General features: G+C 40.5%; 1 protein-coding gene across 2 annotated transcripts in view; it reads left to right on the top strand.

Annotated features, from left to right (window-relative positions):
* PTPRG (protein tyrosine phosphatase receptor type G) overlaps positions 1–27,812 on the top strand; it is a 397,752-nt gene that overhangs the window by 234,674 nt on the left and 135,266 nt on the right. For both annotated transcript variants that reach the window (XM_027467840.3, XM_027467841.3), the window contains one exon: positions 26,044–26,139. In XM_027467840.3, the coding sequence (XP_027323641.3) occupies positions 26,044–26,139 (96 nt within the window). The remainder of the gene's footprint in view (positions 1–26,043; positions 26,140–27,812) is intronic.

Below are 27,812 nucleotides of genomic sequence, written 5' to 3'. Positions count from 1 at the left end.
TGAACCTCATATTGAAAATGACAGCTTTAATATTTCCTTACTAAATACTTACAGAGAGTTGTCCAGGGATGCTGACTCACATAAGATTACGAATTCCTACTGAAAAACAGAAGTGCCTGATTTTAGGCGGTAATATGCGCAAGGGGATGGGGCACAGTATGGAGGAAGAGGAGAATGGCCATCAAATGTGGCCATGTCTTTTGCATATAGCAAACAGGAGAGTGTGGGAAGGGAAAATCATTTGAAACCATTGAACTCATGCATAAATGTATAGCTTTCAAATAGCTAATTTTTTTATGTCATAAAAGAAAACTGGCTAAGGCTGGTTCCTTTTTTTATAGCCCTGTCATAAACTCTGAAAAATGGGGTTTATAATTTATGGTCTGAAACCACCTTAACTATTGCAATACAAACAGCATCACTGTACTGCAGTTTTTCTAAAACGCCTCCGGTGAAAATATTGCAGTGCCATAATTAACTAATACCAAGATCCTGTTTGTGGCGCTTTGTGCTGCTTTCTCCAGAAATATGCAGTTAGCATAAATCCTGGAGGCTCGGAAGATGGTGGTGCTTCAGAATAATCTCACATCACCATGTCAGTGAAGACAGTCACTGATACTGCCTCAGTGACTCACAGAATCTGTCCCATCGCTGGTTGGGCTTATAAGAGTTGCTTTAATACAGAAATTTATATGAAACAGATACACGTGTGTAAAGAAGTAATACAGAGGAAAATAGCACGCATGCTGCCTCCTAATTACTCTGTTTTCAGATATCTCAGCAACATTGATCTTTCAAAATGATCTCTTGCTGGTGGCATCAGTTTTATGTTGGAAAATATTCGTACAATTCTGGCAATGATAAACTAATTACAGACTATACATTTTTAATGATTTAATCTCTTGTCATATTCCTAGAGAGAAGTGATCCTGATTCCAAACAAATCTCCCATGCATGACCAAACACTCATCATGAAATGTATGGTTTTCATTAAACCCCGTTGTTAATACAGGCTTAGGATTGTTTTGTTAAAATGGGGAGAGGTTGGGGAGTAAAAGCACGCTGAAAGATTACTGTAATAATGCTGCAGTAAGCGTTTTGAATCACACAGAGCTCCCAGCAACATTCCACTGACATGTGCCTCCCATTACGGAGGGCTCTTGACAAGCCATATGTAATGCCGGAGCCACATGTGTCAAAGGGGCTTGCAATGGGTGGCAATTAGGAAGACACGTTCGTGTTCCTGATCCCATGCTAGAAATCCAGGTTTGTGTCACTCACCCCATCTGCATTAGTCTTTAGGTTTAGGAATAATGGTCAGTGGGTCAAAAAGGAGCTTCAAGTGATGTCTTGATGTCTTTTTTTTTGTCTTTTTTTTTTCTTTTTTTGGTATGTGCTAAGATTTCTGTTCTGTGAACTGCTGTTGCGTGAATGCAATTAATACTTTTGTTGCCAGCTCCATCCCATTGCTGTGTGCCTCAGTGGGGGGTCTGCTTTATAATCCTGCATATAAATCCTACAGCAACGCTAGAGTCTGAGGGTGGTGCTGCAATGGGGAAACAAACAATATCTCCTTTGGTTTTTCTGGAGGGACTGGGTCTGTAATCCTCATCAGTAGCAGCTCGTATAATTGTGCATCAGATCCAGAAGTGGAAGAGGGACTTGGTTCTCTCGAGAGAGCAGATGTCGGAGGTGTTGGAAAGATGACAGGGAAAAACAATTGTTAGAAATTTCTTGTACTTAAGGGAGAAATTTCAGGTAATTTCAGCAAGCTGTAAACATTCCTGCCATTTCGCTTGCATTCAGGTGCCTTTGCCCCTTCCCTGAGAGCTGTTTTGTTGTTTTAATGCCTCCAATCTTCAGGAAGTCTGAAGATAAGAATGGCATTTAGAGGAGACATTTAAAAAAAAAAAAAAAAAAAAAAAAAGCACCTTAGTATACCTTAGTATATCTGGATCAACTGAGTGCATGCTGACACACTTGTAAGAATTTGAGTCAGATGCACGCACATTCACATCGCTAATAAAAACTGGGGCCCATCATTGCTTAACCCGGAGAGGTGCATATGTGGAGGGTGAACTCGTGGTTTTGCTGGCACGCTAAGGATGAAACTATTATTATGAACTCCAATTTTATTAATGTCCTGCAGTATGGAAGGAAGCAACAAATCTGATTTAAGTGAAGACATTTGTCTTGGCAGTGTGATTTACTCCAGGGTTGTAAATTTGACATGATGGAGACTAAAATGTACTGAAACTTAAATTTCTCCCATATCTCACTCAAAGTCAAATGATTTAAATAGCAGGATCTGAGAAATGACATGTATCCTTGGATGCAAATATATTTTGGTGCTGAATATTTTAATTTCACATCTGAGGAAATTTATCAATTTGAGGATTAAGCTTTTAGGAAAACGGGGGGTAGAGTCTCAGAGCATCGTGTGGGGATGCAGCTGTAATGAGCACGTTGCCATACGCTGCAGTGAGGATTTCCAGGGTCCACTAATGATAAAAATAAGCATTATCAAAGGTGAAGTCTGCTTTGTTGAGACAGATCCAGGTAATACTTCTTCCCTGGCACTGAGCTTCCTCCATCTCATGAGCCATGAGAATCTGTTCAGAACAAAATATTAGTACATGTTAAAGACACAGACATGTTAACAACCCAAAACAGAGCTGGGGAGGGGAAGACTCCGTTTCGTTGCAGGCAGGAGGCCCCCAGCATGGTCTAACACCAAGACTCCTGCTTGCTCTCAGTCTGGGGGAGATTTTGTGGCATGTTTTTTTAGTCCAGTTAGGACCATCCTGGGTAAGTGAACTAAACCAAAGTCCCTAACTTAGGACTCTTGGCCCTGGGTTTCCTCTCCATCCAGTGGTGACTTGCACCTTCTAAAGTCACCAAGCCCTTGATCGTTTGCCCTGTGAAGCATTCTTCTCCTTCCACCAAGGAAATTTACAGGAACATCACCTTCTTCTTGCACATGTCAAAGGTGTCTGAAGTTAATTTTCAGGCTTTGACTTTTTAGTTATCAGTAGGGAGACTCCTTTCTTCTGATGAAGAATTGAGCCCAGTGGGTATATGGCATAAGTCTAATTCTCCAATTCATTTCCAGAGTAGTGTCTTTAAAAAACCTCCATATTCTGGAAGTAAAAATGAAAGCTTGAGTTTAAATTCTTTTTATTATATTTTAAGATAGACCAGTGACTTTTACGGCTTCACCCTGTGATTCCATGAAATGGGATTAATTCCGTAGTAGCACTGGACCTGCTCTGTCAATTCAATAAAAGTAATGTGGACAATTTCAGTCTATTACTTTTAAATTAACTCAGCCCATATGACTCTTCCTAATACACTGCCACCTTGTGAAAAACAGGGTTGCGTTTTATTGATTCATGTGATAGATGAGAATATTAAGTGTTCCCTGGCAAACAGCACCCCAAACAACACAAGGCTCTTAGGCATGCCAGGACTGGGGAACTAATTATGCTGAGACAGGAGAGGTTATTTTACTCATAAGTTGTAAAGTGGAAAAATATTAAAGCAAGTCTAGAGCTTAACCAAAAAAAAAAAAAAAAAAAGGAAAGAAAGAAAACCCACACCTCTTCTCCTTCCCCCGCAGCCTGGCTGATATATTTTGTCTTGCCATATTTTAAGTTGGTTTCTGAAAATGCAGAGTTTAAGAAGGTCATTGAGGAATGAAGAAGAATGAAAGCAAAGCAGAGAAAACCTCAAGCCAGTGAAAATGTAAGGAAATGAAGAGAGGCCCTTGTAGCATAACACGCCTGGTATTTCAGTGCAGCTGGTAGCCCTGTTTCCCACAAAGGAGAGGGGTGAACAGGTATTGCCCCTTCAGCGAGAAAAACTTCTCAGAAAGGTTGCTTGTTAAAATTTCACTCAGTGAAAAATGAAGTCTGAAAAAGCTGGTGTGATGATCCTTTGAGGACGTTAGAATAATTGTAACAATAATGCATTAAAATGTCACCAGGGGAAATGATTAATTGGAATTGTCTTCATTTTTCTCCTCCGTTTGCTTGCATTCCTGTCCTTAGTTTCCCATACAAAAAATAAATAAATAAATAAAAATAGTAACATCCAGTCCTAGCACTGTATGTGAAGTCCTTTATTACTGTACAGTGACATACATGAAACCTTGCTACTGACATTTGTGGACTTGTATGCCTACTCCTTCACTTGCTTTATTAATGTTTCGACTTTCAGCATAAAAATTAAAATGGTGAAAAGCACTGAAAATTTCAGATTATGGCAGTGACGTTTATCATTCTCTAACAAAATGCATGGCAGCTTGTGTGCTGGCTGTTGGTTTGTTCTTTCCACCATGGAGAACCTAATTTTCAATTACTTTTCTTTTAACTTTTGTCCTAATCTACCGAGGCCTAATCCAAGCAGGCACAGCGTACAAAACGAAGATCAGCAGTAGAGGTGTCCTGTGCTCATGTAGCTCTAAAACAAAAGCAAGGTGGGAGTAAATGACAGACAGGTGTAAGAGGAGTAAGAGAAATTGGGAGCAGGAAGTTTATTTTCATGAGTTCTTGCCTTTGCTTGTTGGCTAACTCCTCCAGATGCCAAGCTTTAAAGGAGGGTGCTGGGCCAGCATCAGAAACCTAATGTTGTGTGGATGCATTTTCCCTCTGTGCATTACCCTTTATAAAATCTATATGGCATTAAGGATTGAAAACTCATCCCAGCATTAAAAAAAAAAAAAGTGGTTCTGTATTTCATCAGAAGAACGAGAGGAGAGGAAAAAAGAAAGCAACATTACAAATAAGTAAAATAAGTAATCTGCTGTTGCTTTAGGCATGTTTCTGCTCATTTTAGTTCGTTGTCATTCAGTTTGATTCACTGAACTGATTCAATTTTAATGGTTCACTTATGCATGCAACTACCTGGAAAAAAGATTTCCAAAAAAAAAAAAGTCCCTGAAGCAAATCTTATTGAGATTTTGGTCAAAAAAGATCATAAATAAGCAGAAGTAAGAGCAAAAGCTAAAGCAATATGGCACGCATCAAGTAAAAAGAAAGTACAATATGTGAGCTGAGGAGTGGGAAACAAACATGAGCAACAAAATAAAGTTGAAAAATAGTACCTAAGGTAAAAAATCAAATTCAATATGTTTTACAATTACACAGGAGAATGAGTTTTTTCAACCTTTAGTTCTTTCTTTATTCAGCTAATTTAAAGACGACAAGTCTGGAAGGGTATCTCTTCCAAGGCACCAGCAGTTTCTCAGAGCCCTTGCTGAATGCAGGAAAATTTAGCAATGGGGAAAATTGCATATGCTAAGAATATAACATGATGAATATGTTGTGTCACATACATACCATCTGTGAGTTATTCTGATAGACAGAACAGCTTGTCTGCCAAATCCTGAAACATGGCTTTGATTAGTGCATACATTGTAGAATAATCGTCTTGGGGACTTTGGGGGGAATTAAAGGGTGACCTTGAACTCGTGCTTTGAAGGTCATGCCATCTGGGGCTGCGAGGGTAGCTCCCTACCTCTGTAATTAGGTCTTGCTGTAATGAGGGCCGCAGAACAGAAGTTTTCACAAATGAGGCTGACAGCAGTTACCTGGGGGAGGAGAAGGACAGCAGGATGTGACTCCTGGAGACAGGCCCGTGGGTTTTTCCCTGTGGACTTCACGGTGGCTGTAAAACATGAGGTTTTGTACCTGGTGCTTGATACTGAGGGACAGCATCGGGGAGGGGACTTTTGGACTCGGCAGGCCTGTAGCTGCTGGCAGAGAGGTGTCCTGTGGGCCATCATTTGTAGCTGGCCCCACGGCTTTGCAGATGACCTGCATTTGTGGTGGTCACAATGATCCCTGCTTCTTGACCCCATCGTGAGCACTTACACGTGGGAGGATGATCAGCCCATCAAGGATTTGGTCCTTGCTTTTCCGTCTTTTATTGGAAGTTAATTTCACGTGTTAGCATTTACTTAAAGTTGTTAAGCATTAGCCTGGGTTTAGAGAAACCCTCGCTTTTGTGCAATAACATGATTCAGCTGTGATGGCTGTTACAGTAAACGTGTCTTATAAAAGAGGTCCCTTCCTGAGCTCCAGTGCCTATAAATATTAGCTTTATTTTTATAAGTAGTTGCTTTTTCAGCAGCATAGTAGCTGTAACCATAAAAATGCTTAATAAGAAATTCCTTCTTAGTTGCTGTTTATATGGTTAAATGTTAAAAAGAAAAAAAAAAAAAAAAGAAAAAAGGAAAAAAAAAAACACAAACAGAAGCATTTCCTGAATAGACCTTAACATTAAAAGTAAGTTCTAAGCAATTGTTTTTCTCTGCTCTGGGGAGAGAGTCATTCTGCAGAATGGGACTGACCATGGAGTGCTTTCTTTTTTCTCCTTTTTTTCCTTCTTTTATTCCTCTTTCCCTCTTTTTTTCCTTCTCTTCCCCTGCCCCGAGTAAACTCTGCCTTTTAAGTCCAGTCCCAAGGTGCTTTGAGTTCTGCTGCAGAAAAAGCAAACAATTTGACTGAATCCTCTACCAAAACTATATCCCACCCTGTGCTGCAAGTGGGGTTGTTTGTCAACTTTTGCAGAGAGAAGAAAATGTATTTTTAAAACTTTCACACTGTGTGTTGTAATTGTTTATTTTGGAGTCTGCATTAAAAGAGAAAAAAAATGGTCATCAGCAAGGAACTTATCACTTGGTAACCAGAAGGCATAGTGAAACTGCAAAACTCATTTCCATTGTCTGTTTGATTTGATCCTATAAAAATTGTGGTGATGAACATAAGCAAGCATAATATATTCTTTCATTATGCATCCATATTTATTTTGTGTAATAGGCAGAAAAAAGCATCCATGTCTCTAGCAGTTTTCGGTTTTAAAAATATTTTTGTTGACTTTAATATATATTCATATATAAAGTTTTGTATAGATACTGTGTTGTCACTTCAGAGGGTTTTGTTTCATACTGTTAGGGTTTAACTCCAGCAGGCAGCTGCCTATGCTGTGTTTATCAGGGGGTATTGATCTTTCCTGAATAACACCTTTAAAGAAGAACTTCTAGTGGCTTGCACAACTAAGTTTCCTTCAAGCACCTAGGGAAAGTCAGTAGCTGGCCTTGAATAAGAGTTGTGATCAGAGTTAAAATGACTTGTGATGTGCTATTAGGTTTCATTTGCAGAACACCTCTGAAGATCACCCCGTGGAAGCTATGGTTGGTAATGTTCTCTGTGGTGAAGTTTATAGCATCCAGTCAAAAAGGGCAAATGAGTTTTGCAGTTTCACTGCTTCCATATGTGTGTGTCCTTTTTTTTTTTTTTTCTGTTGGTGTGGGGTGCAGTAGATACCACAAATTGTGTAGAGAATTTGCTGGTAGATACACATTGGGACCCACCAGAATGCCTTTGCCAAAAATAGATTGTGGCCTCAAGTCATAAGTGGTAAATGCAAATGTAAGAGAATTAGATTCATATACCATAATCCAGTATGAAAGACTGCCATTTTTACCTTCAGATGTCTTTTAGGTGCTTCCTTGGTCACAGCACAGTGTACATGGAAAGAGAGGAAAAAAAAATTTTACATATTCTGGTTGGGACAGGATGGGAAGAGTGAGTTTCCCCAGATAGATCAAGGTACTAAAGTTGGATCCAGGGATCCAGCGTCAGTAGAGACCCATTCTGCGGAAGACCTTGTGTTAGGAGAAAGTGTTCCAGTCCTGAATCAGAAAAGCTTGGTAAAACCAGGTCCTAAAATATGCACTCAACTCCAGAATAGCAGATGCTCTCCACTCTAGATGCAGTGTATTGGAAGAAGTCTGCATTTTTTTTTAGCTGCCGCTAAAATAACATGTATTGCATTTCAGTTTGGAGACTCTTTTCAATTCAGGAAGAAGTTCCCCAGATGGAAGGATGTGAATTATTTATGCAATGTTTATCTCAGGGTTTACTTCCCATCACAACCAATTAAGGCTATTTCATTTCATTAGAACTAACACTTTCACATTGGGGAAATAATTTATCTAAGGAAAATGTTATAGTATCCACTACTTAAAAGCTTGGGAGCTTCCATCAATCATAGAGTCCTAACATTTTTCTAAAAACTTACAAGATAAAAAAGGAAAGATTTTCCTATGCTAGGGCTTGCCAAATCGAATTGTAATTAATTGGATTTTAACAAATGAATGTTTTCATTCTTTTCTTCCTACTTAGTAGGAAATGATGGGAAACAGAAATGGTGCCCTGTGACCTCAGTCTTACAGTCCCTTAAGTCTCGACTCATTTTTATCTTTATACATAGAGCAGAAAATGAACCTTTGCTCCCACTGAATTGTTTTAAGATGTTTTTGCATGAGCAAAGACTGAGATCAAGCATCACAAAACCAGATTGAATTGTGAAATAAAATTGGCCGCTTGGTATGTAACTCTGCATTTAAAGCGGCTGTGTTTGCATGGCGGTGACGACTCTGCTTTAATTCTTGTCTTTGTTCCACTTCTGCTGCCAGTGTCTCAGTGTGATTTGTGCAAAGTGCATCATTATGTACCTGTGATAGCCAAGGCATTAAACTGAAAGGTCTTATTATTATTAATTTCAGGACTATTTTCCAGCTGAGATATTGCCAGGTCTTGCTGAGGTTTGAGCAGATTAGATTAGGTATTCTCGTGTAGACCTGCTCTAAGTGAATAGTGTCAGTCCTGGGGAAGAGGGGAGGGGAAAAAGAACTGTCACTTGACAACTTCACTTCAGATCTTGCTTTAATTAATTATGATTGCTAGAAAAGCCAAATTTTGGAATCTGAGAACATAAGGTCTGGTCAAACAAATCGCTGCCTGTCACTGTTGTTTTTTGTTTGTTTGTTTGTTTTTTGTTTTTGCCTGGAGTCACAAGGATGCCAATCTTGAAATATACTAGGAAAATAAAGGCAAAAATAACCAAAGTGACAAGTATACACCTTTATCTTGGTCTGTTACTGGCTTAAAATTGGGTAGCTAACTTTTCTGGTGGCTCTCTGTGAAGTCTGCATGAACTGTATGGCAGCCTGAGAGTTAAAATATCGATTTGCTCTTGTGGCAGGCAGAGTTCTTGCATTATCCCCATCTTCTCTGGGGATGGGCACTAACAAAGGCCTTCGGAAGGCATTCAAGACTAGTTTGCAAACAGATAAAATTTCGCAGAGTTTTATGAGTAGACTGTCGTGGTCTAACAATCAGTGATTGTAATTTCATGCATTTAAGGGGGAATAAACATTGTTTTTCACAGCATCCTGCTGAAAAAGCATCTATTGTTTCGCTAAGCTTGTGGGCGTATGTGTGTGTTTATTTATGTGGAAGCTCTGAAACTTTTAAAACTATTTGCACATAACTACTATTTCTTAGTGAGATGCAACAAAATTCTGCCTGTGATGGGGAGGATCTAACAGTGGGTGAGATTCCTTTATATCAAGGATTTAGTAAAATGCCTGACATTATTACTGTGGAGGAAAGTTCATCCTTATTTATGCCTTGCTGCTGTTAACATGGAAAAGAGCAAGATGATAGTGATTACAAACTCCGATCTGCATGCAACTGTAATTGGGATGTGATGTGGAAGGAAGGAGGAGGGAATGTCACCTGAGTTAAGTCAGCTCCAATAGTTTGTTACATTATGCATTAGGTCTTTAAACCGTCTTCTTCCCAGATAAGTTTGCGTATCTGGTTAGGCTGAAGAAAATCCAACGCAAGAAGTAATTCTTGCCTCTTTTTTGAAGTTCTTTCATCTGAGCAGAAAATGCTGTACAGAAGTCGTGTGGTTTGGTGGCTTCTGTGGTTGTAGCATCTTTTGAACCAGGCTATGTGTCTGTACAAATACCAAGCACGGAGGCTGTCCCAGGTCTGAGTGCTTTACACTTGAGTGGGTTCAAACTGAGCCACCTGCATCGAGCCTCCCTCACGCCACCACATATTTTCAGCATCCAGCTTTCTGAGCCTTGATCCATGTCAAACAGCATTTTTTTTAAACTTGTTTTATCAGTGTGGCTGCAAAAAACAAGTATCTCAGTGATATAATGAAGACAGCGCACCTCAGCCTATTGGTTGTGCTGTGTAATTGTTTATAATTTATTGCATTCGTCTGGGATTTGTCAGGTTGTGCACGTTCAAATGGATTATGTTCTGCAAAGGTAATTTAATAGAGGAAAGGCTCTATGTGTCCATGAACATTCGTGCACTTGTCTAGCAGATTAAGTTTGATATCACATAGTAAAAGCGGTGTGATCTTTGTGTGTGTGGAGGCTGGTAGTGTTACCAGCTTTTGAACATCCACAGATGGAAGTGTGGCTTTCCGAGGAACACGTAAGTACAGAAATCTCAAGTCTTAAACTTCACGTGGTAGGTCCAGACATCCGAAAAACGAAGTTGCTGTAATCGTAAGACAGGGTTGAAAGGAGATGTTATCTGTACAACTTGCATCTCAATACACCAGAGCTCTGTTCCAGCTGGTCTCAGCACCATGTTAAGACACAACAGCACCAGAGGAGCCCTCCTGATGACTTACTGATCCACAGAAGCTGAAGCTAGGTATAATATAGCTGTTTGGAGAGAAATCCTTCACAAGTCAAGGTCAAGGCCAGACCGAAGGCCCGGACGCATGATTACATCATGCTGTGAGAGCGTGCTCCTGGGTGGCCGTATTCAGCTCAGTTCCGATAGCGACCACCGAAGAAGTATTCATGGCTGAACCCCACATGCAGACTGTTTTTCCTGTGTTTTTCAGACCTTCTTTGGCACAACGGGGCTTAGCAGAACAGCCACGCAACTTTATTTAGTATTCAGCCAAGCTTCAATTGTCAGTGAGGTACTAATGGAAATTTATCGCACGCTGAACCCAAAGTGACATATATATATGTTAAAATGCTGTGTTTTATTGCACACCTAAAAATACTTCACTGTCCTTACTTTTTGAGCTTTTTTTTTTTATGTAAAGCCCTCAATCATTGCTTAAAATCTGGCACTTCCATATTAATCTTTCTCTTTTTTAATGTAACTTTTTCTAACGAGGAAGAAAGTACAATGGAAATTTTTGATCACCAAGTTATCAAATCATTCATCTTATTTTCATTCGTCATTCAAAGCAGAATTAAGTAGAGGAGCTTTTCGTGATGCACTGTCAAATGATGATGAAATTACTTCACATTAGGGGGGTCAGATATTCAGCTGCTACAAATTGGCCTTCCTGCAGTAATTTTAATTTCTCTGTGTAAAGAGATGGCCTCTTCTATGTCTTATCAATGGCTGCTGTTGAAACGAAGCTGGGACATTGAGTGAACTTAGCATGAAGGTAAACACCATCTGATACGGTTTGCTTTGGAGAGCTTGTAATCTCTAAAGACTTCTGAATGCCCCTGAGAGGTAAAATGATGTCAGGGTGAGGAGACAGGTATTTTCATGCCCTTTGCTTCCATTCTACTGCTTTTGACTGTGCAATGGCAACCTTCTCCTCTACGGAGCAACATGCTGAATTGCTGTGTTCACAGACCTCTGGAGACCAGAAAATGCAAATTTCTTTCCCCGGGTTTTTTTTATTAGCAATAAGTAATATGCAGGCAGGCAAGGTTTTAGGGAAAACGTCTTTAGGGACCACGAATAAAGGCCAGCATTTTATACAAATGGGAGATCTGCTTTTTCCTGATATTCTAGACCTTCATGTGTTACAAAAGGCAGGTTCACCTGAAAACTCTTTCTCTAGCCATGCCTCGATTCACTGGTGTGAGTTGGGATTTAATACTCTTTCTGTTCCCTGTATTTTTCTCCTCGGCAATTCTTCCCTAAAATGACAGAGGGACATTCTGGAGGGACAGAGCAATTATTCCCCACCAGTTAATCTGCGAGGCTTATGGCATTTCCAGGAGTTCCTGCCCAGTGTTATTTGTCCCACCCAGTTATTCTTCCTTTTATATGTTTTCCTAATATAGTTTTCCCTGTGAGTCTGAGTATTAATTTTGTTCTTAAGTAACCTCTGCTAATGTTTGGAGGAATAAATTTCCATACCCTGCCTTATGAAAGGAAGTATGAGGGCCTACCCCTGGATTTTCCAAGGAGTTGTCTTCTAAGCCCAGCTAACAGGTGAGAAAAAATCTGCCTATTCCTCATCTGTGCTAGGACTAAAATGGAGTATAACATATTTATCACCATCTTTGTTAAGTTTCTGAGAGATTTAATAGTCCCCAGAATTGTTCATTTCTTAAGAGCTATGTGCTATTAAACTGAGGCATTATTTAGCAATTGGTGCTGTCTCAAGAGGATAATTACTCAGAAGTATCTATTTGAAAATTCATCTACTGCTAGTTGTATAAATGTCTACAGTGCCTGAAGTATTTAAATAGTAAGAGGGTTTATGATTAAAGTTTCCATATTACAATATTTAACAGAATGGTGGATTTCCATTAATACTGTGCGTGCTTAGATCCCAATGCTGGTATTTTCTCAGTGACTCGTGGGAATTTGTACTTTCTGATATCAATCCCATGGAGTAAATGAATGCAGGTATTTTGTGTGTCCCGGTGCGTCCTTGGATGCAGGAATTAATTCAGAACAACTCTCAAGTCAAAAAATCTCAGCTCACCTGTGTGCGGCACTGCTGGCTTTGGAGGAACCTCACAGCTGCTGAAACGGTGGCTACCCCTGCTGGAGCTGGTGGTAAAGAGCTTTGTGAAGGAGGACGGAAGAGTCCACAGTATTTGAACAATACCAGCGAAATTGGTCTGTCTTTTACTTGGCCACTAAATTGCAAAAGAAGTTGTATGGGTGGTGTGAAATCTTGGAGAACTCGAGTGAGGGTCAGGTTTTGATGGAATTGGTCAGAGTGCTCTGTACTTATTATAGGGACTGACATGTCATCACACAAAGAAGGATCACGTAAGTCTCATTTTCTAGTTCAGTCAGGTTAAAATAAGCCTGAGCACGCATATATAGTAACAGACATTAAATTAGTTATCACAAATTAGTCAGTGTTCCTGGAGTCCTTTCAGACAGCTCCCTGCACGCAAACTCAGCGATAGCAGAATTGCAAATACAAAGATTAGAAATTATTTTGAAAAGAATAGGAGCAACAGGAAAAAATCTTTACTCTTCACTTGATCTCCTGGGATCTCAGGACCCTGTAGTACCAGTGCACTTACCACCAAGTGACTGGGTGTCCTGGGAACACGGTCATGTTGTGAGTGTGTTGTGAGCTGCTTGGAGCAGCAGCATGGGAAGCTCCCAGAGCCTCCTTGGACACCCAAATCCTCAACAGCCCTTTGGGGTGAGAGATACAGAAGCTGTCTCTTCTTTGTCTGTCTTTTCCTTCTCCCCACCTCACTTCCTTTCCTATCTCTTTCTTCCTTCAGTTTAATACAAGGCTGGCACAGTAAGCCCAGACACGCTCCCTTCACAGCACTGCTGTGATCCCCTGACCAGCGAGGCAGGGAAAAGCTGTGCCCTGTGCCACCTGGCAGAAGTGTACCAGGTGCTGTCGTGGTTGATAACAGCCACATCTTTGCCTGTTTTCCACAGTAATGAAGTTGCACATATCAGTCACGGAAACTACGTTATCTGCCTGTGCATTTCTTTTCTCTTCGCTGCTACACTTTATCTGCAGAAATGAGGACTGGTCTCCACAGCTCTCGATAATCTCACCTGCTTTTCCGAAGAAGAATGGTTGTCACCACGTTTAATACCAGCTAAAGATTGTCCGTATAAGAAAAATCTGTTCCCTAACAGAGATGGGGATAAGGCATATGGTGAAACTCAAAGAGTTAATTGGTTATAGTTGAAACTCTTTGTTTTTCTGTACTGTTCTTATATTTTATCCTATAGCTTTAATGAAAGGCTAGAGAGATGTTTGAATTATTAGTGTTGCCATGGAGTTGAGCAGGCTGGGTTTGTGCTTGCAACTCAAACCAAGCTTGTTCAGTATTACAGAAAGACAGGGTCACGTTAACACCTTAGCCTATGACTCTACTTACTCTGTTTTATTAACATGAGGGAGCCAAAATGTTGGATGCTTCTTCCCCTTGACTCACCGGCTGTGCTGCTGGAGGGCAAAACAAGGCTGTGGGTCACTGGTGAATACTGCTATATGAACAGGGAAGTTCAACTCCCTCAAGATCAAGCAGATGACCTTACAGCTGTTGGATTCGGGTCATACCCACCACGTTTTCTCTACAGCTATGTGAGCAAGACGCATGCTTTTATTAAGTGAATATGGGGATTACTGAGTAAACACAGGATTTTGTTATCTAGGCTCTAATTACAAACCTGCAATATTTCTGTCATAAATTGACCTGGAAGACTTCTCTTAGTGAAGCATTAGCATTAGGTACTGACAGCGTTTGGAGTGTGCGTGCCAGAGGATGCTGTGGAAGGAAACCAGGCATACTGGATTAAGGAATGAAGCTAGCCAGGGTAGATGAGGAAAGCTTTAAAAAAAATCAAAACAAAACACAACAACAAAAACCACCACAACCTGCAATAGGATTTGAGCAGTCTGTCAGACAGAAGACCCTCACCCTCTGCTTTTTGAGTTGTTCTGTACATCCAGAGGTGATGCCAGGTCCCAGTTTAAGAGAGATTGCAATAGGAGTATGTCTCACACTGTGCTTATTTCGTTCATCTGGTGAGGAGGATCCTATCACTGTGGTTTTGTTGTTGTTTTTCTTTGTTTTGAAATGCCCCCAGTATCAAACAATAGCATATTAGTGACTTTCACTAGTTAAGTGAGGAAATTGTTGTTTCCTTAAAACAGGACGTTTTGGAATATCCTCTGGCTATGCGCTGTCAGCTGGCGGGTCATGGTCAGGGGTGTATGGTTAGGGCACTGCTGTTCCCATGGCTTATTATTGCACAGTAAGTTCACTTCAAAGTTCTCTTTGAGATACCCTTCTGGATTTAATCTCGTTTCAATATTTGAGTGCTCACCTTCTTAACTGTTATTACAATTGTATGAAAGTTTAAAATTTAAATCAAGGCTTTAACTTTAATTCTATTTTTTTGAGCCATGGTGTATTTTAAATAAGTGGTGTTATATTTGAACAGTCTGCTTGGCCGAACCTTGCTGACCATGACTGAGGTTTATGCAAGTAGACTTACCTCAGATTTGTCACTCACAATGCACGTTGTTACAAAAAGGTTAAATACAAGAAGTATAACTTTTATAGACCATAGGCTATAAACAGACTCTTAAATGAATCAATGATTTGTAGGTTAATATTTGAATTTCTAACTTCAGTGCCACACTTTTAATATATTTCAGGCTTCTTGATCCAAAGCTTACTTTATATTCTGAAGGCGTGCAATTGTTTGCTGTAATCTCAAGAGAAGATAAGCATGACATCTGGTTCACACCTGTGGTTTTAGGGATAAGAGCATAGCTGCTTTATGTATTATTCAGGGCACTCTGTTGAAACTGCAAGGAATTTGACTCTTTGAGGCCCTTTGTCCCCAGCTTTTTATACTTGCTAAAAGTAAACATGAAATATAGGAGTCTTCTCTCAGTGGGTGTTGAATAGACTATTTATTCCAACCTATGCCTGCTGCCAGAAGGGAAATTAGTTATGCAGGTTAATTATCAGATTTATGATAAAGACTTCACTTGTGTAACTCCCGTATTTCAGAAGTTCCACTGAGGCATTTTGTGCTGCCACAGAACAACGCCAAAAGAAGTGAGGGTAATGGTGACACTCGTACCGATGTGCCTTTGGGTCACAGGTCATACCTGCGCTAGTCCCAGGCAGTGGGGCATGCTCTGCCTGTTGTGGGATGAGGGAAAGGCTGCCACCATTTTGCATTTCCAATTTCCAGTCATGGTTGCAGGCACAAACCAGCTGTCTGGGCTGCTAGAGACAGCGGTGGCATGAGCAAGAATTAATCTGGTCGGCTGCTTCTAAAGCCAAAGACACCCAAAGTATGGAAAAAGGCCAGTGGCTGAAGCCAGACTTACACGTTGCCCATACCAAGGTGAATTGTTCAAATGCGAGATGCTGCGGCTGAAGAGGTGCTTTCTTGAAATATACGTGTGAACCAGGGTGGAAATGTGACTTCTTGGCTTTAGACTTGTGTTTATCATTAAAATGATGAGTAGAGGGAAGGGATGAAGCTGGCACAGAGCCTTGCGAGCAGCAACACAACTGTGCATACCTCCCACAAGGAGCATATGCTGACAACTCTACTGAACATAAACCTGTAACAGGTGAACTCAAACACTCACCAGTAGCACTGTTGTGTTCATCAGGAGTCTGAAGAACTTTGAGGTGCTTTTCTTTCAAGATAAATGGGCCTTACAAAATTGGAAGTGTTAAAGCAAAGCGGTTGTTTTATTCGCATGATGTAAGGTGATGCCACAAGTGAGCAACAGGTTCAGAGGCACCAGGGGAGTCTCAATGTGGCATCTGCAGGCAGGTACCAGTGCGCGAGCGTGGGAGGTGGTGAGAGCTGGATTTGTGTTTCTGCTTCATAGGCATGGAAGAATAACTCTGACATTTAGCAAAGAATGTGTTTGCAAATGGGTTTGCAGATGTGACAGTGGACAAGGTTTTAAGTTAAAAAGGTTATGCAATTTCTAGAGTTTTAACCTTTCTGTCAGTTTTGCTGCTTGCTTGAATATTTTCCTTCTTGCCTTGCTGAGGTCCAGTTCTTTTTGATTTGCTGCTGTTAATACAGAATCATGTCCTTAACGAGCTGGTGCTAGTTGTACTCTGCTCCTGTGTGCGTGTCTGTACACAGTTACCCAGTCAAGGAGCTTGCAAATTTCTTGACTCTACAGTTCAGGTGGTGCAGACTTCACTTTTTACTCAGGTGAAACAGTCAAAGGGGTAAGAAAACAAGCAAAAAAAAAAAACTATACAGCACACAACAAAATTTTAGATTGTGAGTACAGAGTTTTTGCAGGCAGGGTTTTCCAAGAGACTGGTGTGTTTAGGTAGGCAGCCTTGGGGGCTTGGAGGGATGGTTAAATTTTAATTCTTCAAGAGATCCTGCCTTTTGGAAAGGCTGTAGCGTACCCTCTCCTTGGTGTTAAGCCCATTTGAGGAACCTGAAGTAAAATGCCCCTATTATGCAGTTGCATAGAAAAAATCCCTCTCATTTTAAAACCGGAGAGCTAGGGGCATCCTCGCAGCGTGGGGCTGTTCCACCTTCCTCCAGAAATCTGCAAGTCTGTGCTGAGACCTCTGATGCTGAGCACCCAGCTTGCTTTGTCAGAAAAAAGCTGTCTTTGGGATCACGATGCTGCCTTAAATAGATACACATTCCCCCAAATACAGGAAAACCCGTATTATTTTTACCCTCTGTTATGAAGCCCTCCAAGTAATTCTGGGTAAGCCCTTCTCATGGGCTGATTCTGATGTGATTGCCCATACAGTTCACAGCTCATAAACAAAAATAGCTCTGCGAGTGTGCAGCCCGGAGGATTTCACATCCCCTTGGAGATAGGAATGGCCTTTCGCCCAGCAAAATGCTTCAGAAAACGTGCCCCATCTGCTGCATGGCTTTGAATCCAGAGATGCAACAAAACTATAAATATCTCAAAATTTGTTCTGAGGCATTTTGAAGATCATTAAACCTCGTGGAAGAGCTCGCCTTCTCCCATTAAAAAAAAAAAAAAAAAAAAAGAAGAAGAAAGAAACAAAAACAAACCCAAGACCAACTAAACCACACAGGATGTTCTGAATTCCGCAGTACAAAAAGAATAATTTACGCTAAGATGTGAGCTCTCAGAGGATTGAATGCTCACACTAGTGCATCTTTAAAGTGAATGCTATATGAAATTGTATTAATGACAATTGCTAGGAAGAGCATGCTTTTGTAGGGTTTATTTTTAAAGTGCAGCTCCTTTCTTTTCCCCGAAGAGCACCAGAGTGTTTTTGCTGGGAAGTCCCAGCAGTTCTCTCCATTCAGGCAACACTTCTTTATGTTTAAGAAAGTAAATGGATTCCTTAAAGACAAGCTGAAGTATGGACAGTCTGGGTATTTTGGAGCTTAAAACTGTGTTTTCAGTAGTTTTAGTTCTCTTTATAGGAAGAACATGGGAAACAGATGAAGAGATTTTAACAGTCTCCGCGGGGTTGAGTTCAGAGCTATTCCGTTCATGCAGTCAGTCCGTCCAGCTTGTTTGTAGTTGCTGTGGCATTTGGTGTTTAGCCACTTCCTAAATTGCCTGTTTCATTTTTTTCACCCCCGCCAGCAGCTAAGTACTGGTTCTAATTTTTCCACTCGGACAGTTTTAGGAAGCAGTTTGTCTCTCGCTGAACCGCGGTCTCAGCGTTGCGAGCTCCCACACATGCACGCTCACCGTCTCGCTTGGAGCATGCCGCCCTCGTGTTGTGGCTTGACAAAGCTCCTGTGGGTGAGACCCAGAAATCCTCGATAAAGAAATCAGAAAGTCTCTGGTGGAGTTGGGTCGTGGCACCAGAGCTAAAGACCAGGGAAAGACCCCAGCTGATCTCCTGGAGCCTGGGGAGAGGCACTGAGGCTCCTTGCAATAAATGTCTGGACTGAACTCCAGCAATGTCAGCTCTGCGTCAGATACGAGCCATGAAGAAGTTGGTAGTGGTTTCCAGAGGCAGCATGCTGTCTCCATGAGGTATGCATTTGACCCTCCCTTACTGCAATACCAAGCAAATGAACAACAGCCCCAGAGTTTTCCATCCCCAACATCACTCCAAACTGGCAGTTGATGTCGTGTGTTTTTCACTTTTCTTGTAATTCTTCCCGTTTCTTTCCAGTCTTAAATAATTTTGTCAAGAAAACATCCAGTTAAAGGAGGGATGGGCAATGACCACAGGTTACACACGATGAAAAGAGGCCCGGAAACGGGCAGTGATTTATTTATCCAAGACAACAGAAGCTCTGTAGCAGTGCGGGAAGGTGACCCTTTGCAATCCAGGGACTAGTAGCAGTAGGTTACTGCTGCTTCTCGATGTACTAAGAGACCCGGATAGAAAGAAATACTCATACTTCTGCCCAAAGATCAGAAGCCTGGGCTGTTTGTCTCTCATGTGTTTTTTATGGGTTGCTTAAACTTTTCAGGAGGGAAGCAGCTTTGCATTTCCAAGGTTTTTCTCATAAGCACGATAGCGACAGCCATAGTGATTGTAAATCACCGTGAAGGTCCTCCCGGAGTCACTTGATTCCAGACCTTTGAACTTTAAGCAAAATACCATATGCCAGGACCCCCCCAGGAGATGTAAGAAGGCACAGTACTGGGTGGTGTAATCTTTTTATCCCTTTTTTTTTTTTTTTTTTTTTTTTTTTTTTAACATTTACCTAATTTCCTTGGTTCCCATCCATGGGGACATGTTGTTTGCATCCGTTTTACAAGCTGAGTGCCCTGTCATGGCCTCATCACGCGCGTTTCCATAAAAAGAACCCCCTAAATCTTGTGAGCCCAGCGAGACGCTGTGACGTAGCTCGATACACAGGAATTCTTGCACAGGATGAGGATTCTTAAACATATTGGGAACATGAGAAAAGAAAGAAAGGTTTGAAAAAGCTTACTGCTCATTATGCTTCAGTTCTTGTTTACATCTTGGTATTAAAGTGTTAGTGTTATAATTTCCTGTGTTTGGAAGGAGGTCAGATAGGAAACAAGGAAGAGGAGCAGAAGTGAGAGGCACTGCATGGTGAGGTAATAACCACAGCTCTATAATTCAGGGGTCTTGTGTGTTGTGAAAGAGAAGACTTACTGCTGATTTCTTGTTGGTTTTGAATGATTTATAACATTTTACTTGTGGCAGAGTGTTGCAATCTATGTTGTCATGGAAATTCTATTGAATTTATAGTTCCATTTATCCAAAACGATTTTCCAGACTTCATTTCATGGTGAATCATATGGCTGTTACTCGGAGTACAAAGCAATTGCAAAAAAGTTTCATGTTATGGAAAGCATAAACACCGAAACCGTTATTTTCATATTATGGAAATACAAATGAATGCAACATACAGCTTTTTAGCATCAAATATGCCTTCATTGTGTAATGACTCAGGGTACATACGTGAGAGTGGATTCTCTTGTTTCGGACAGAAGTGGGCCTAAGGGGCATTTATTTCTGGAAGGAGAAATCGGGGAAGTTTCTGGCTTGCCAACATACTTCTCTCTTAACATGCAGAGCCCAACACGCAGGATACTGAGTCATATGGCCACGATCCAGCGCTGCATTTAAGCACATGGCAATCCCACCAGCACCGTGCTGGCGGGCCCGTCCTGCTGGGCTGCTGCTGGACCCCCCCTAGGTTTAAATGCTGCCCGGGGCTAGGGGCAGCGCGTGCAACAAGTGCCCGCTTCCAGGATGAAAAAGACTGTGAAATTGCTTAATCTCAACTGTCTACGTAACCTAGGTGCACCTCCTGTGTTGTTTGTGCATAATGAAGCAATAATTAATGCTTAATGTTAAAAAGATTGAATAGCAACCTATCATACTTCTAAGGCATGCAAATGTCTAAATTGAGTTAAATTCTGTTATTTCACTTGTATGATCTTTGCTCTTCCTGTTGTTTCAACTCCTTTCATTTTTTCAGCCCAGCATTGTATTCATTATCAAGCTGCAATTATTTTAGGGCAAAGACCTTGTCTGACTCTTTGTTTTGCAATTTACCCAGCACACTTTTAGACACTGTAAAATACTAAGTTATGACATTCAAAATACATCTCTGTACCTGCCTAACTGTAGTTAAAAATTCACTGATGAATAATAGACTAGGCAGGAAAAACATGCCATTATCTGCTCCTGTTCAACTTTATCTTTTAAAAAGAATGCAGTATACTCTATTTTATTACATCAAGCTCTAGTAGGAGAACTGGAAAACATCACGATTTGCTTTCCCTCCATCCCCTTGCCTTTTTTAAGCAGATTTAGAATATGTTATAAATGATAAGTTTTGTATTCTTTTAAAAGAGAATATAACGAGAAGCCAAACATCAGACTTTATTGCTCCAGCATACATCTCATACTCTAGTAAACACGCTGACTGCAGGACAGCTATTCTGAATTTTCAGTGCTGCACTGAAGATTACATTATATCTGTAGAAATCTTTTATTCCAGTCAAATGGATCACATCATCTACTTCGGTAGAAATCTATGCACATATTTAAAGCAGAAGTAAGTTACATACGGGCTTTCAATTAAGAAAAATCATGTATGATTCATAATCCTAGCACAGGATTTGTTTTTGTGTAAGAGGTTTTAAATCCAGCTGTAGAAGTGGCTGAGAATAATTTATTCTTACAATATAAGCAGCAGAGGTACTAATTAAGAATTAGTATATTCAGTGATTAACTCCATCGTTTAAAGCAAACATTTCAAAATTTTTGTTTCACCACTCTGCAAAGATTTGCAGTCTACCTGCTATGCCTGTGTGTTTTCTTCTCTGAAAATACTCTGCCTCTAAAGCAGTACATAACAAACCACATAGCTGTTGCCTCTGTGTCTTGCTGCCTGATTCATCAAAAAATTGGCTGGCCTATAAAACCTTTTTTTTTTTTTTTTTTTAGCTTTAAATTGCATGGTAGTCCTTGGATAGCTGGAAGGAAATGAGCGGAAAGCTAATTCTGATGATCTTTTCCCTTCCACCAGAATTCCTGATACTATTGAATATTCTGTACTCCACATCTGTGACAGCACAATGAGCCTTTGTTCATTTTTTAATCTAAAGAGAAATCTGCTGTGGGAGGTTGCACAGGGTGATAGCAGCCCAATTTAAAAGTCTCAATTATTTATTTTTAAAATACTTGGCATCTGTCTATGGAAAATGTACTTGCTTGGTTTCCAGTCTCTTAGAATTGCTTTGAACTCGCTCAGATCTTCTGGGATCTATCAAATGCTCATTGTGGCTTTTCTCTCATAAGTGCTGAATGAGTTTACCCATGATAGCCTGTATTGGATGTAAACTTTCTGTCTTTGTAATGGGGTAATAAGAGCAACAAGATGTCATGCACGGGAATGGTGATTTCTGTCTGGAGGCCTGTCCTGCCAAGCAGAGAAGGAGCATCTGAGCAGAGAGCCAGAGCCTTTATTTCTTTCTTTTTTTTTTTTTTTTTTTTGTGGATAATTCATGGGGAGAAGCCATTCATTCGAAGTGTGCTCAGTTTTTGCAAGCCAGTGGTGGCTGATAGAGGGTGTCTAATTATTCAGAAGCGATTGCTCTTCGGAAATCAGACCTGCTCTCTGGTGGGCAACGCTCCTCAGTAACACACGTGTGTTTTGGACAGCCTGTCCTTACGGGATCAGGGTGGTGGCAGTCCAGTTTCACATCCAAATCTCTTAACCACTTTTAGCCTGACTTTTAGCCAGGTAGTTACCCTGGGACCATCAGATTTCTGTAGAGTTCAGAAGAACGGGGCTGAAGAGAGGTGTTTCTGCAGGGAGTGGGGTTGACCCAAGCAGGAGAGGATTGCCTGCCCCATGGCATGGGGCAGGGGTGGAGGTAGTTGATAGGGGCATGGTGGAAAAGATGCTCCAGGCTGGGAAACTATTCAGGAGTTGGATGTATGGGGTGTATACATTTGTGGAGGAGTTAGCACCCTACAAAAAAGCCTGCAGTGCTTGGAAACAGTAACAGCTGAGCATCTTTCTGGACAGAGAAGAATAGAAAACAAGACATGGTTTTATAGGGTGACTGCAATTATCTGCTGGGTTATGGCAGAGTGAGGGTTTTCTCTCTAATCCTCTGTTTTAAGGCACTTGTGACGTTCTGAAGATTTTCCCCTTCAGTGAGATTTTTTCAGGCTTAATCTTTGCTGTACAGCAAATCTCTCTCAAGTTTGAGTGAAAACAATTCTACTCTTCTAAAGTGTGAAGAGTGTCAAAGCATAACGTTTTTCCATTAAAAGCACACTCTTGCCCTCTCCTTCCTTGCCTTGGTGAAGCTCTGGAGCTGCAGTCGTTGGTAGAATTTCAGGATTGCAGGAGTCATCCTGTAACAAAAGCGCCTTTGTGTGTCTGGTGCAGGTTTGTTTCAGGGTAGCCTTATCACAACGCTGAAAATTTCAGGTTGCTTGGACGCTACATTTTTTCTTCTAATAGATCTTCACAAGGTACATGCAAGCACACCGCTGTGTTGCACATCTGAGATTAAGAAAGTCCATGTAAGCCTTTCCTGGCCTCGTTAGGTGTAGCAGGCTGGATGTGAAAGACTTATAAATCTAATATATTGTGCCGTAGAGAACGGGGCTCTTTGCCCTCTGGGACCTATGCCACTGGGCAGGCTATTTGGAGCACCAGCAGCAGAGAGGTGGGGAACAGAACATTCTCACTGCAGACAGTTAGTGTCACACTATAGAAACTACAAAGGGTTTTTCAGGCTTTCCTGTGGCTAAGGGATTCAGAGTCTTTAAAATATATATATATATAATTTTGGAGAATAGAAGCTATTGTAAAATCACATGCAGAAATGTACTAAACAATGGTTTACGGTGCTGAAGTCAGGCAGTGACAGAATTCGGGTTGGATGTGCAAGCTTGGATGGTCCTCCATTGTGCATTTCACAAATAACATATCATAATAAGCTCCAAATTTTCTTTAGCTTGAATGCCCCTTTGTTGCATTCTATACTGCTGCTTTTTATGTACCAAGCAGAGACAGCAGAAGTAATTTATATGCAAAGCACACCATACATTGTATATACTAATTATATAATAAGGAGTAATAATGAAAATTTTGCGGCATGTTTAGGCCACTTAAGTATGCAGTGAAATTAATTTTATGGCTAACTGTCTTATTCCTGATTTGTACTTAAAGAACATTATGCCATCCATAGAAAATGCTAAGCAAAATGTCAACCTATAAATGCATGCAAGATGATACGTATTATGTAGAAAAGAACAAAAATACGTTTACGTTTTATTGTAAATTGTGGGAAAACAGATGAGACAGTATTATGGCAGAAAACAATATGTGATCGCATAATTAGAAAATTGTCATAATAGTAATGCTCAATGGTGTCCAGGTGTGGTTTCACGAGCAGCCTGAATCTGGCAGCTTTGAGGATGTTAACTTTACCATCTTCTTAACGTTGTTTTTGCAGTGTATGCGTGTGTAAATTATATAATAGCAATTCCTGGGAGATTCCACTCCTAAAATGTTCCTTCCAGCTGTATGAACACATAAGGAAGCTACTGTATGACAGATGATGATAATTTTTCATACAAGACAGTTCCCCTTGACTTGATGGATGCAGAGAGAGGAACCACGCTCTCTGGAAAAACACCAGGGAGCAGTGGGAAAATGTTTCAATGTGTATGGTAATCAAGGCAGAGTATGGTTCTTGATTAGTCTCTGAAATTGCACTGCTGAGACGAGGGATCTGAATTAAGCGCTTTTTTACCAAAGCCCTTTGCACTGCTATCCAAAAGTGTATTGTAAAAATTAATTTCCTTAAAACGCCGTGAGCAAAATTGATCCAAAATGATTTTGGCATATGCTGAACTCACTCAGTGATACCTTTCTTCATAAACTCCTGTGAGGACTATATATTGAAGTATTTTATATAAGGTACACCTAATTTTAGACTTTATTTTAAAGGGGAGTAAAATGCAATTTGCAAGTGTTTTGTGAGCTTTTGTCTGTGCTGGCTAAATTGAAGTTTAAGCAATTGCACCTGAAACAAACTGTTTCTAATTCCTACATCAATGAATGACTGTACCTCAGCCCACATTTGTTCAAAGCACGCGTTAGAACCTGGAGGCACCACCAACTTTGTGAGATATTGCCAGCATCTCTGTGTGTGCTGCAAATACGCTGGGAATAGCAAGGCCAAAACAGGGGGGAGAAAATTGCTTTCCAATTTTGTGAAGCTAGAGTGAATGCCAGACTTTTCTTTTTTTTTGTGTGTGTGTGTGAGCTATTTGGAATGTAGTCTTATTTTATCCTTCTGCTGAAAAAGTACCTCCACCTCTGAAGACCCTGATCTTCGTTTTGGCCATTTCTCTCTATTATGATGTTTTATTAGATATATAGGTACTCTGCCACTATGTTACATTAGAGCCAATATATAGGGTCAGGAGCCTGGGATTCAGTAAAAATTAGTAGGAGTGTATTTGAGAGAGATGCAAGGGTATTGTCTCATCTTCCCATATACAACATTTCAGAATATGGGAAAAATACTTGTTTCTTTGGGAACTGGGAAATTGAACTACTCTGAGAAGAAGCAGTGTGTTGGGATGGCTAACAGAAGTGGGAGCTCAATTAATGTGGTAAATGGAACAAGAACCATAAAGGAAAATATGAGCTGAGCAGCAGTGCACATGGCCTCTGTAAGTTGCCCTACTGATGGCATGTGTGTAGTGAAGTGGAACTGCTCAGCAGCAGAGGGTATGAAGGAAGCTATTTCTTGGTCCTTCTGTATTTGTGTACCTAGCACATCTGCTGTTTTGGGGTGATCACTGTTCTCACCTATGTGTAACATGGGCGTTTCACTTTGTTCGTTTAATTATTAATATGTATTATTTGTCCTAAAATGACATCAAAACATCCATATTTTTTCTCACTTATACTTTTCACCAAGCACTAAAGCTTTGGAAATAGAAGTCATGAAATTTAACTGAAGTCAGGAAGAAGTCTGACCCTAACTGATAGTCCTGAATATCAGAGGCTCATGAAAATGCATTGCTACAGAAACACACTTTTATCTTACAAATTGCTTTAGGAGTAAAGGAATAACTCTAAACATTGAAATTGCTTTCAAAAATTCTCTATGTTTTTTTGAGATAAATATGTCTAGTACATGTTGCAGAGCAGGAGATGAGCCTGCAATGAACAAAGAAATGAAGAGATCCTGGCAAAAAGCACAAAGTTTACCATCTAAACAGACTGGTCATACTGTTTATCCTTCAGTTTGCTATTAAAATGCATTGCGTTGACTCTGTTCCCTGGTTACTGTCCCAGTAGGACAGTCGTGCTATTAATCAAGATCCTAGTTAAACAATATTGTTCAGCAGAATTCCTTTATCTTAGGTTCATAACACTGGATTTGCATACGGTGTGTACACACCGCCTCATTTGAAAGCTGTGTGAATCAACACTTACGTGATTGTGTTGTTGTTTTTAATTTTTACAGATGCAGATTTACTTCTACAATCCTGATGACTTTGACAGTTTTGGAACAGCAGTTCTAGAAAACAGGGTAGTAGGAGCCATGGCCGTGTTTTTTCAAGTAAGTTTAAACCTTTAAAAAGGTCTACGTACATAAACCAAAGCTTTCACCAAGTACTGATTATTTCATTGAATTGTTTCAAGCTTAATGGATGCATCTGTTTTCTTGTTCCCACCTGTCTAAGTGAATAATATTTCATATTGTCTATGTGTGATTTAAAATGTAAATAAGGATATTTAGAAATGTAATGAAAAATTTTGCCTCAATTGTTTTGATTTGATAGCTGCTTTACAGATGTGGATTGGAGAACACATTTATCATGAAACTTCGCTGCTGAAGTACGTTGCTTGGGTCCCTGGAATACTAACAGGGATGTGAACTGGTTCTGCTTAGAGAAAACTTAAAATTCAAACATAGCTTGGGAGAAAATTAATCAATAAGTTTCATCAATCTTATCTGTAGCAGCTTCTTCTAAATTGTCATAGTAACAAGTTCTTGAGCATACCAGGTTTCCAAATGAGTGAATTTATGCATTCACTTTTTTAAAATGCATCCTCAAGAGTGTGAAGGCTCAGCTAGCTCATTTGTTGGTTCAGCACGCTCGAGGACTGCAGCACGGGTTAGAGACTGCTGTTAGCGACGGCTGGCAGGTCAAGTCACGTGGCAGTGGTGTTCAGCAGTGTGGGCTCTTTGTCATGTTTTATCAGAAATGGAGTTTTTCCTTACTGACTCGAGGGTGAACGGAATGGAGTGAGAGCAGCTCCATCCCACCAAGCTGTCAGGAACTGTGAGAAGTAGCTAATGAAGATTTTGAAGTAACTCAAGGTGTTGCTTTTTCAAAAGGAGGGGAGGGAAGAACAAGGAAAAACGCTGGTCCTCTGTGAGGTTTAGCGAGAGATTTTGCTGTGGAAGAAAATGATCTCACTGTTACCTTTGTGAAGGCAGATAAAAAAGAATATACAAGTACCCATATGTAAATACCTCCCTCTTTTCCTTATGATGTTAGAGTGACAAGCCTGACTCTCCTGCTTAAATTAAACAAGGTTGTCTTTTTCTATGTCACTGATTTTGATCAAATGCTTTGATAAGGAGAAAAGGACAGATCCTTGTATTGCATAAATTGCTGTAACTCTGCTGACATCAGGCTAGTGGAAGTAGGCATGTTAAATTCATCATTGCTGAATTCTGCGCACTTCTGTGGCGTTTCGTGTTAGAGTAAAGTTGGTGGAGCTGCGATAATTTGCAGTGGCATAGCAGGACGTTTCCCCAGACTTCCTAATCTTGCTGTGATGTGGGAAGGATTGGGCAATTGAATTTGGCCTTATGTGACAGAAGTTTAGAAATAGAACAACCGGAGTCACTGTTAGGTGATTTATGCCGTGATGGAAAGCTGCACGTTGTATGTGAGCAATGTCAGAAGGAGCATGTGTTATGTCATGGTGCGCAATGCACATTGTGGGACAGCATGTCTGGAATTTAATTACCTAAATTTAATTGCAATTTGTTGCCCAAATAAGCTCTACATAAGCTGTGTGAAGCACTGCCCCATGTCACACCATTTCCTAGTCTGTATGTAACATTTATGCCCCCCCCAAAAAAACAGGTTTTAGAGCATCTTAAAATTGTAGTGGGAATGTCATATATTCCCCACATGCAAATCCAGGTGCTGTGCTTACTATGAGTCCCACTTTGCACAACTCCGAGGGAGCCATTAAACTCACTAAAAATAACCT

This window comes from Anas platyrhynchos, chromosome 13, assembly GCF_047663525.1.
Source record: "Anas platyrhynchos isolate ZD024472 breed Pekin duck chromosome 13, IASCAAS_PekinDuck_T2T, whole genome shotgun sequence".
Taxonomy (NCBI): domain Eukaryota; kingdom Metazoa; phylum Chordata; class Aves; order Anseriformes; family Anatidae; genus Anas; species Anas platyrhynchos.
This window is presented reverse-complemented; position numbering and strand designations above follow the sequence as displayed.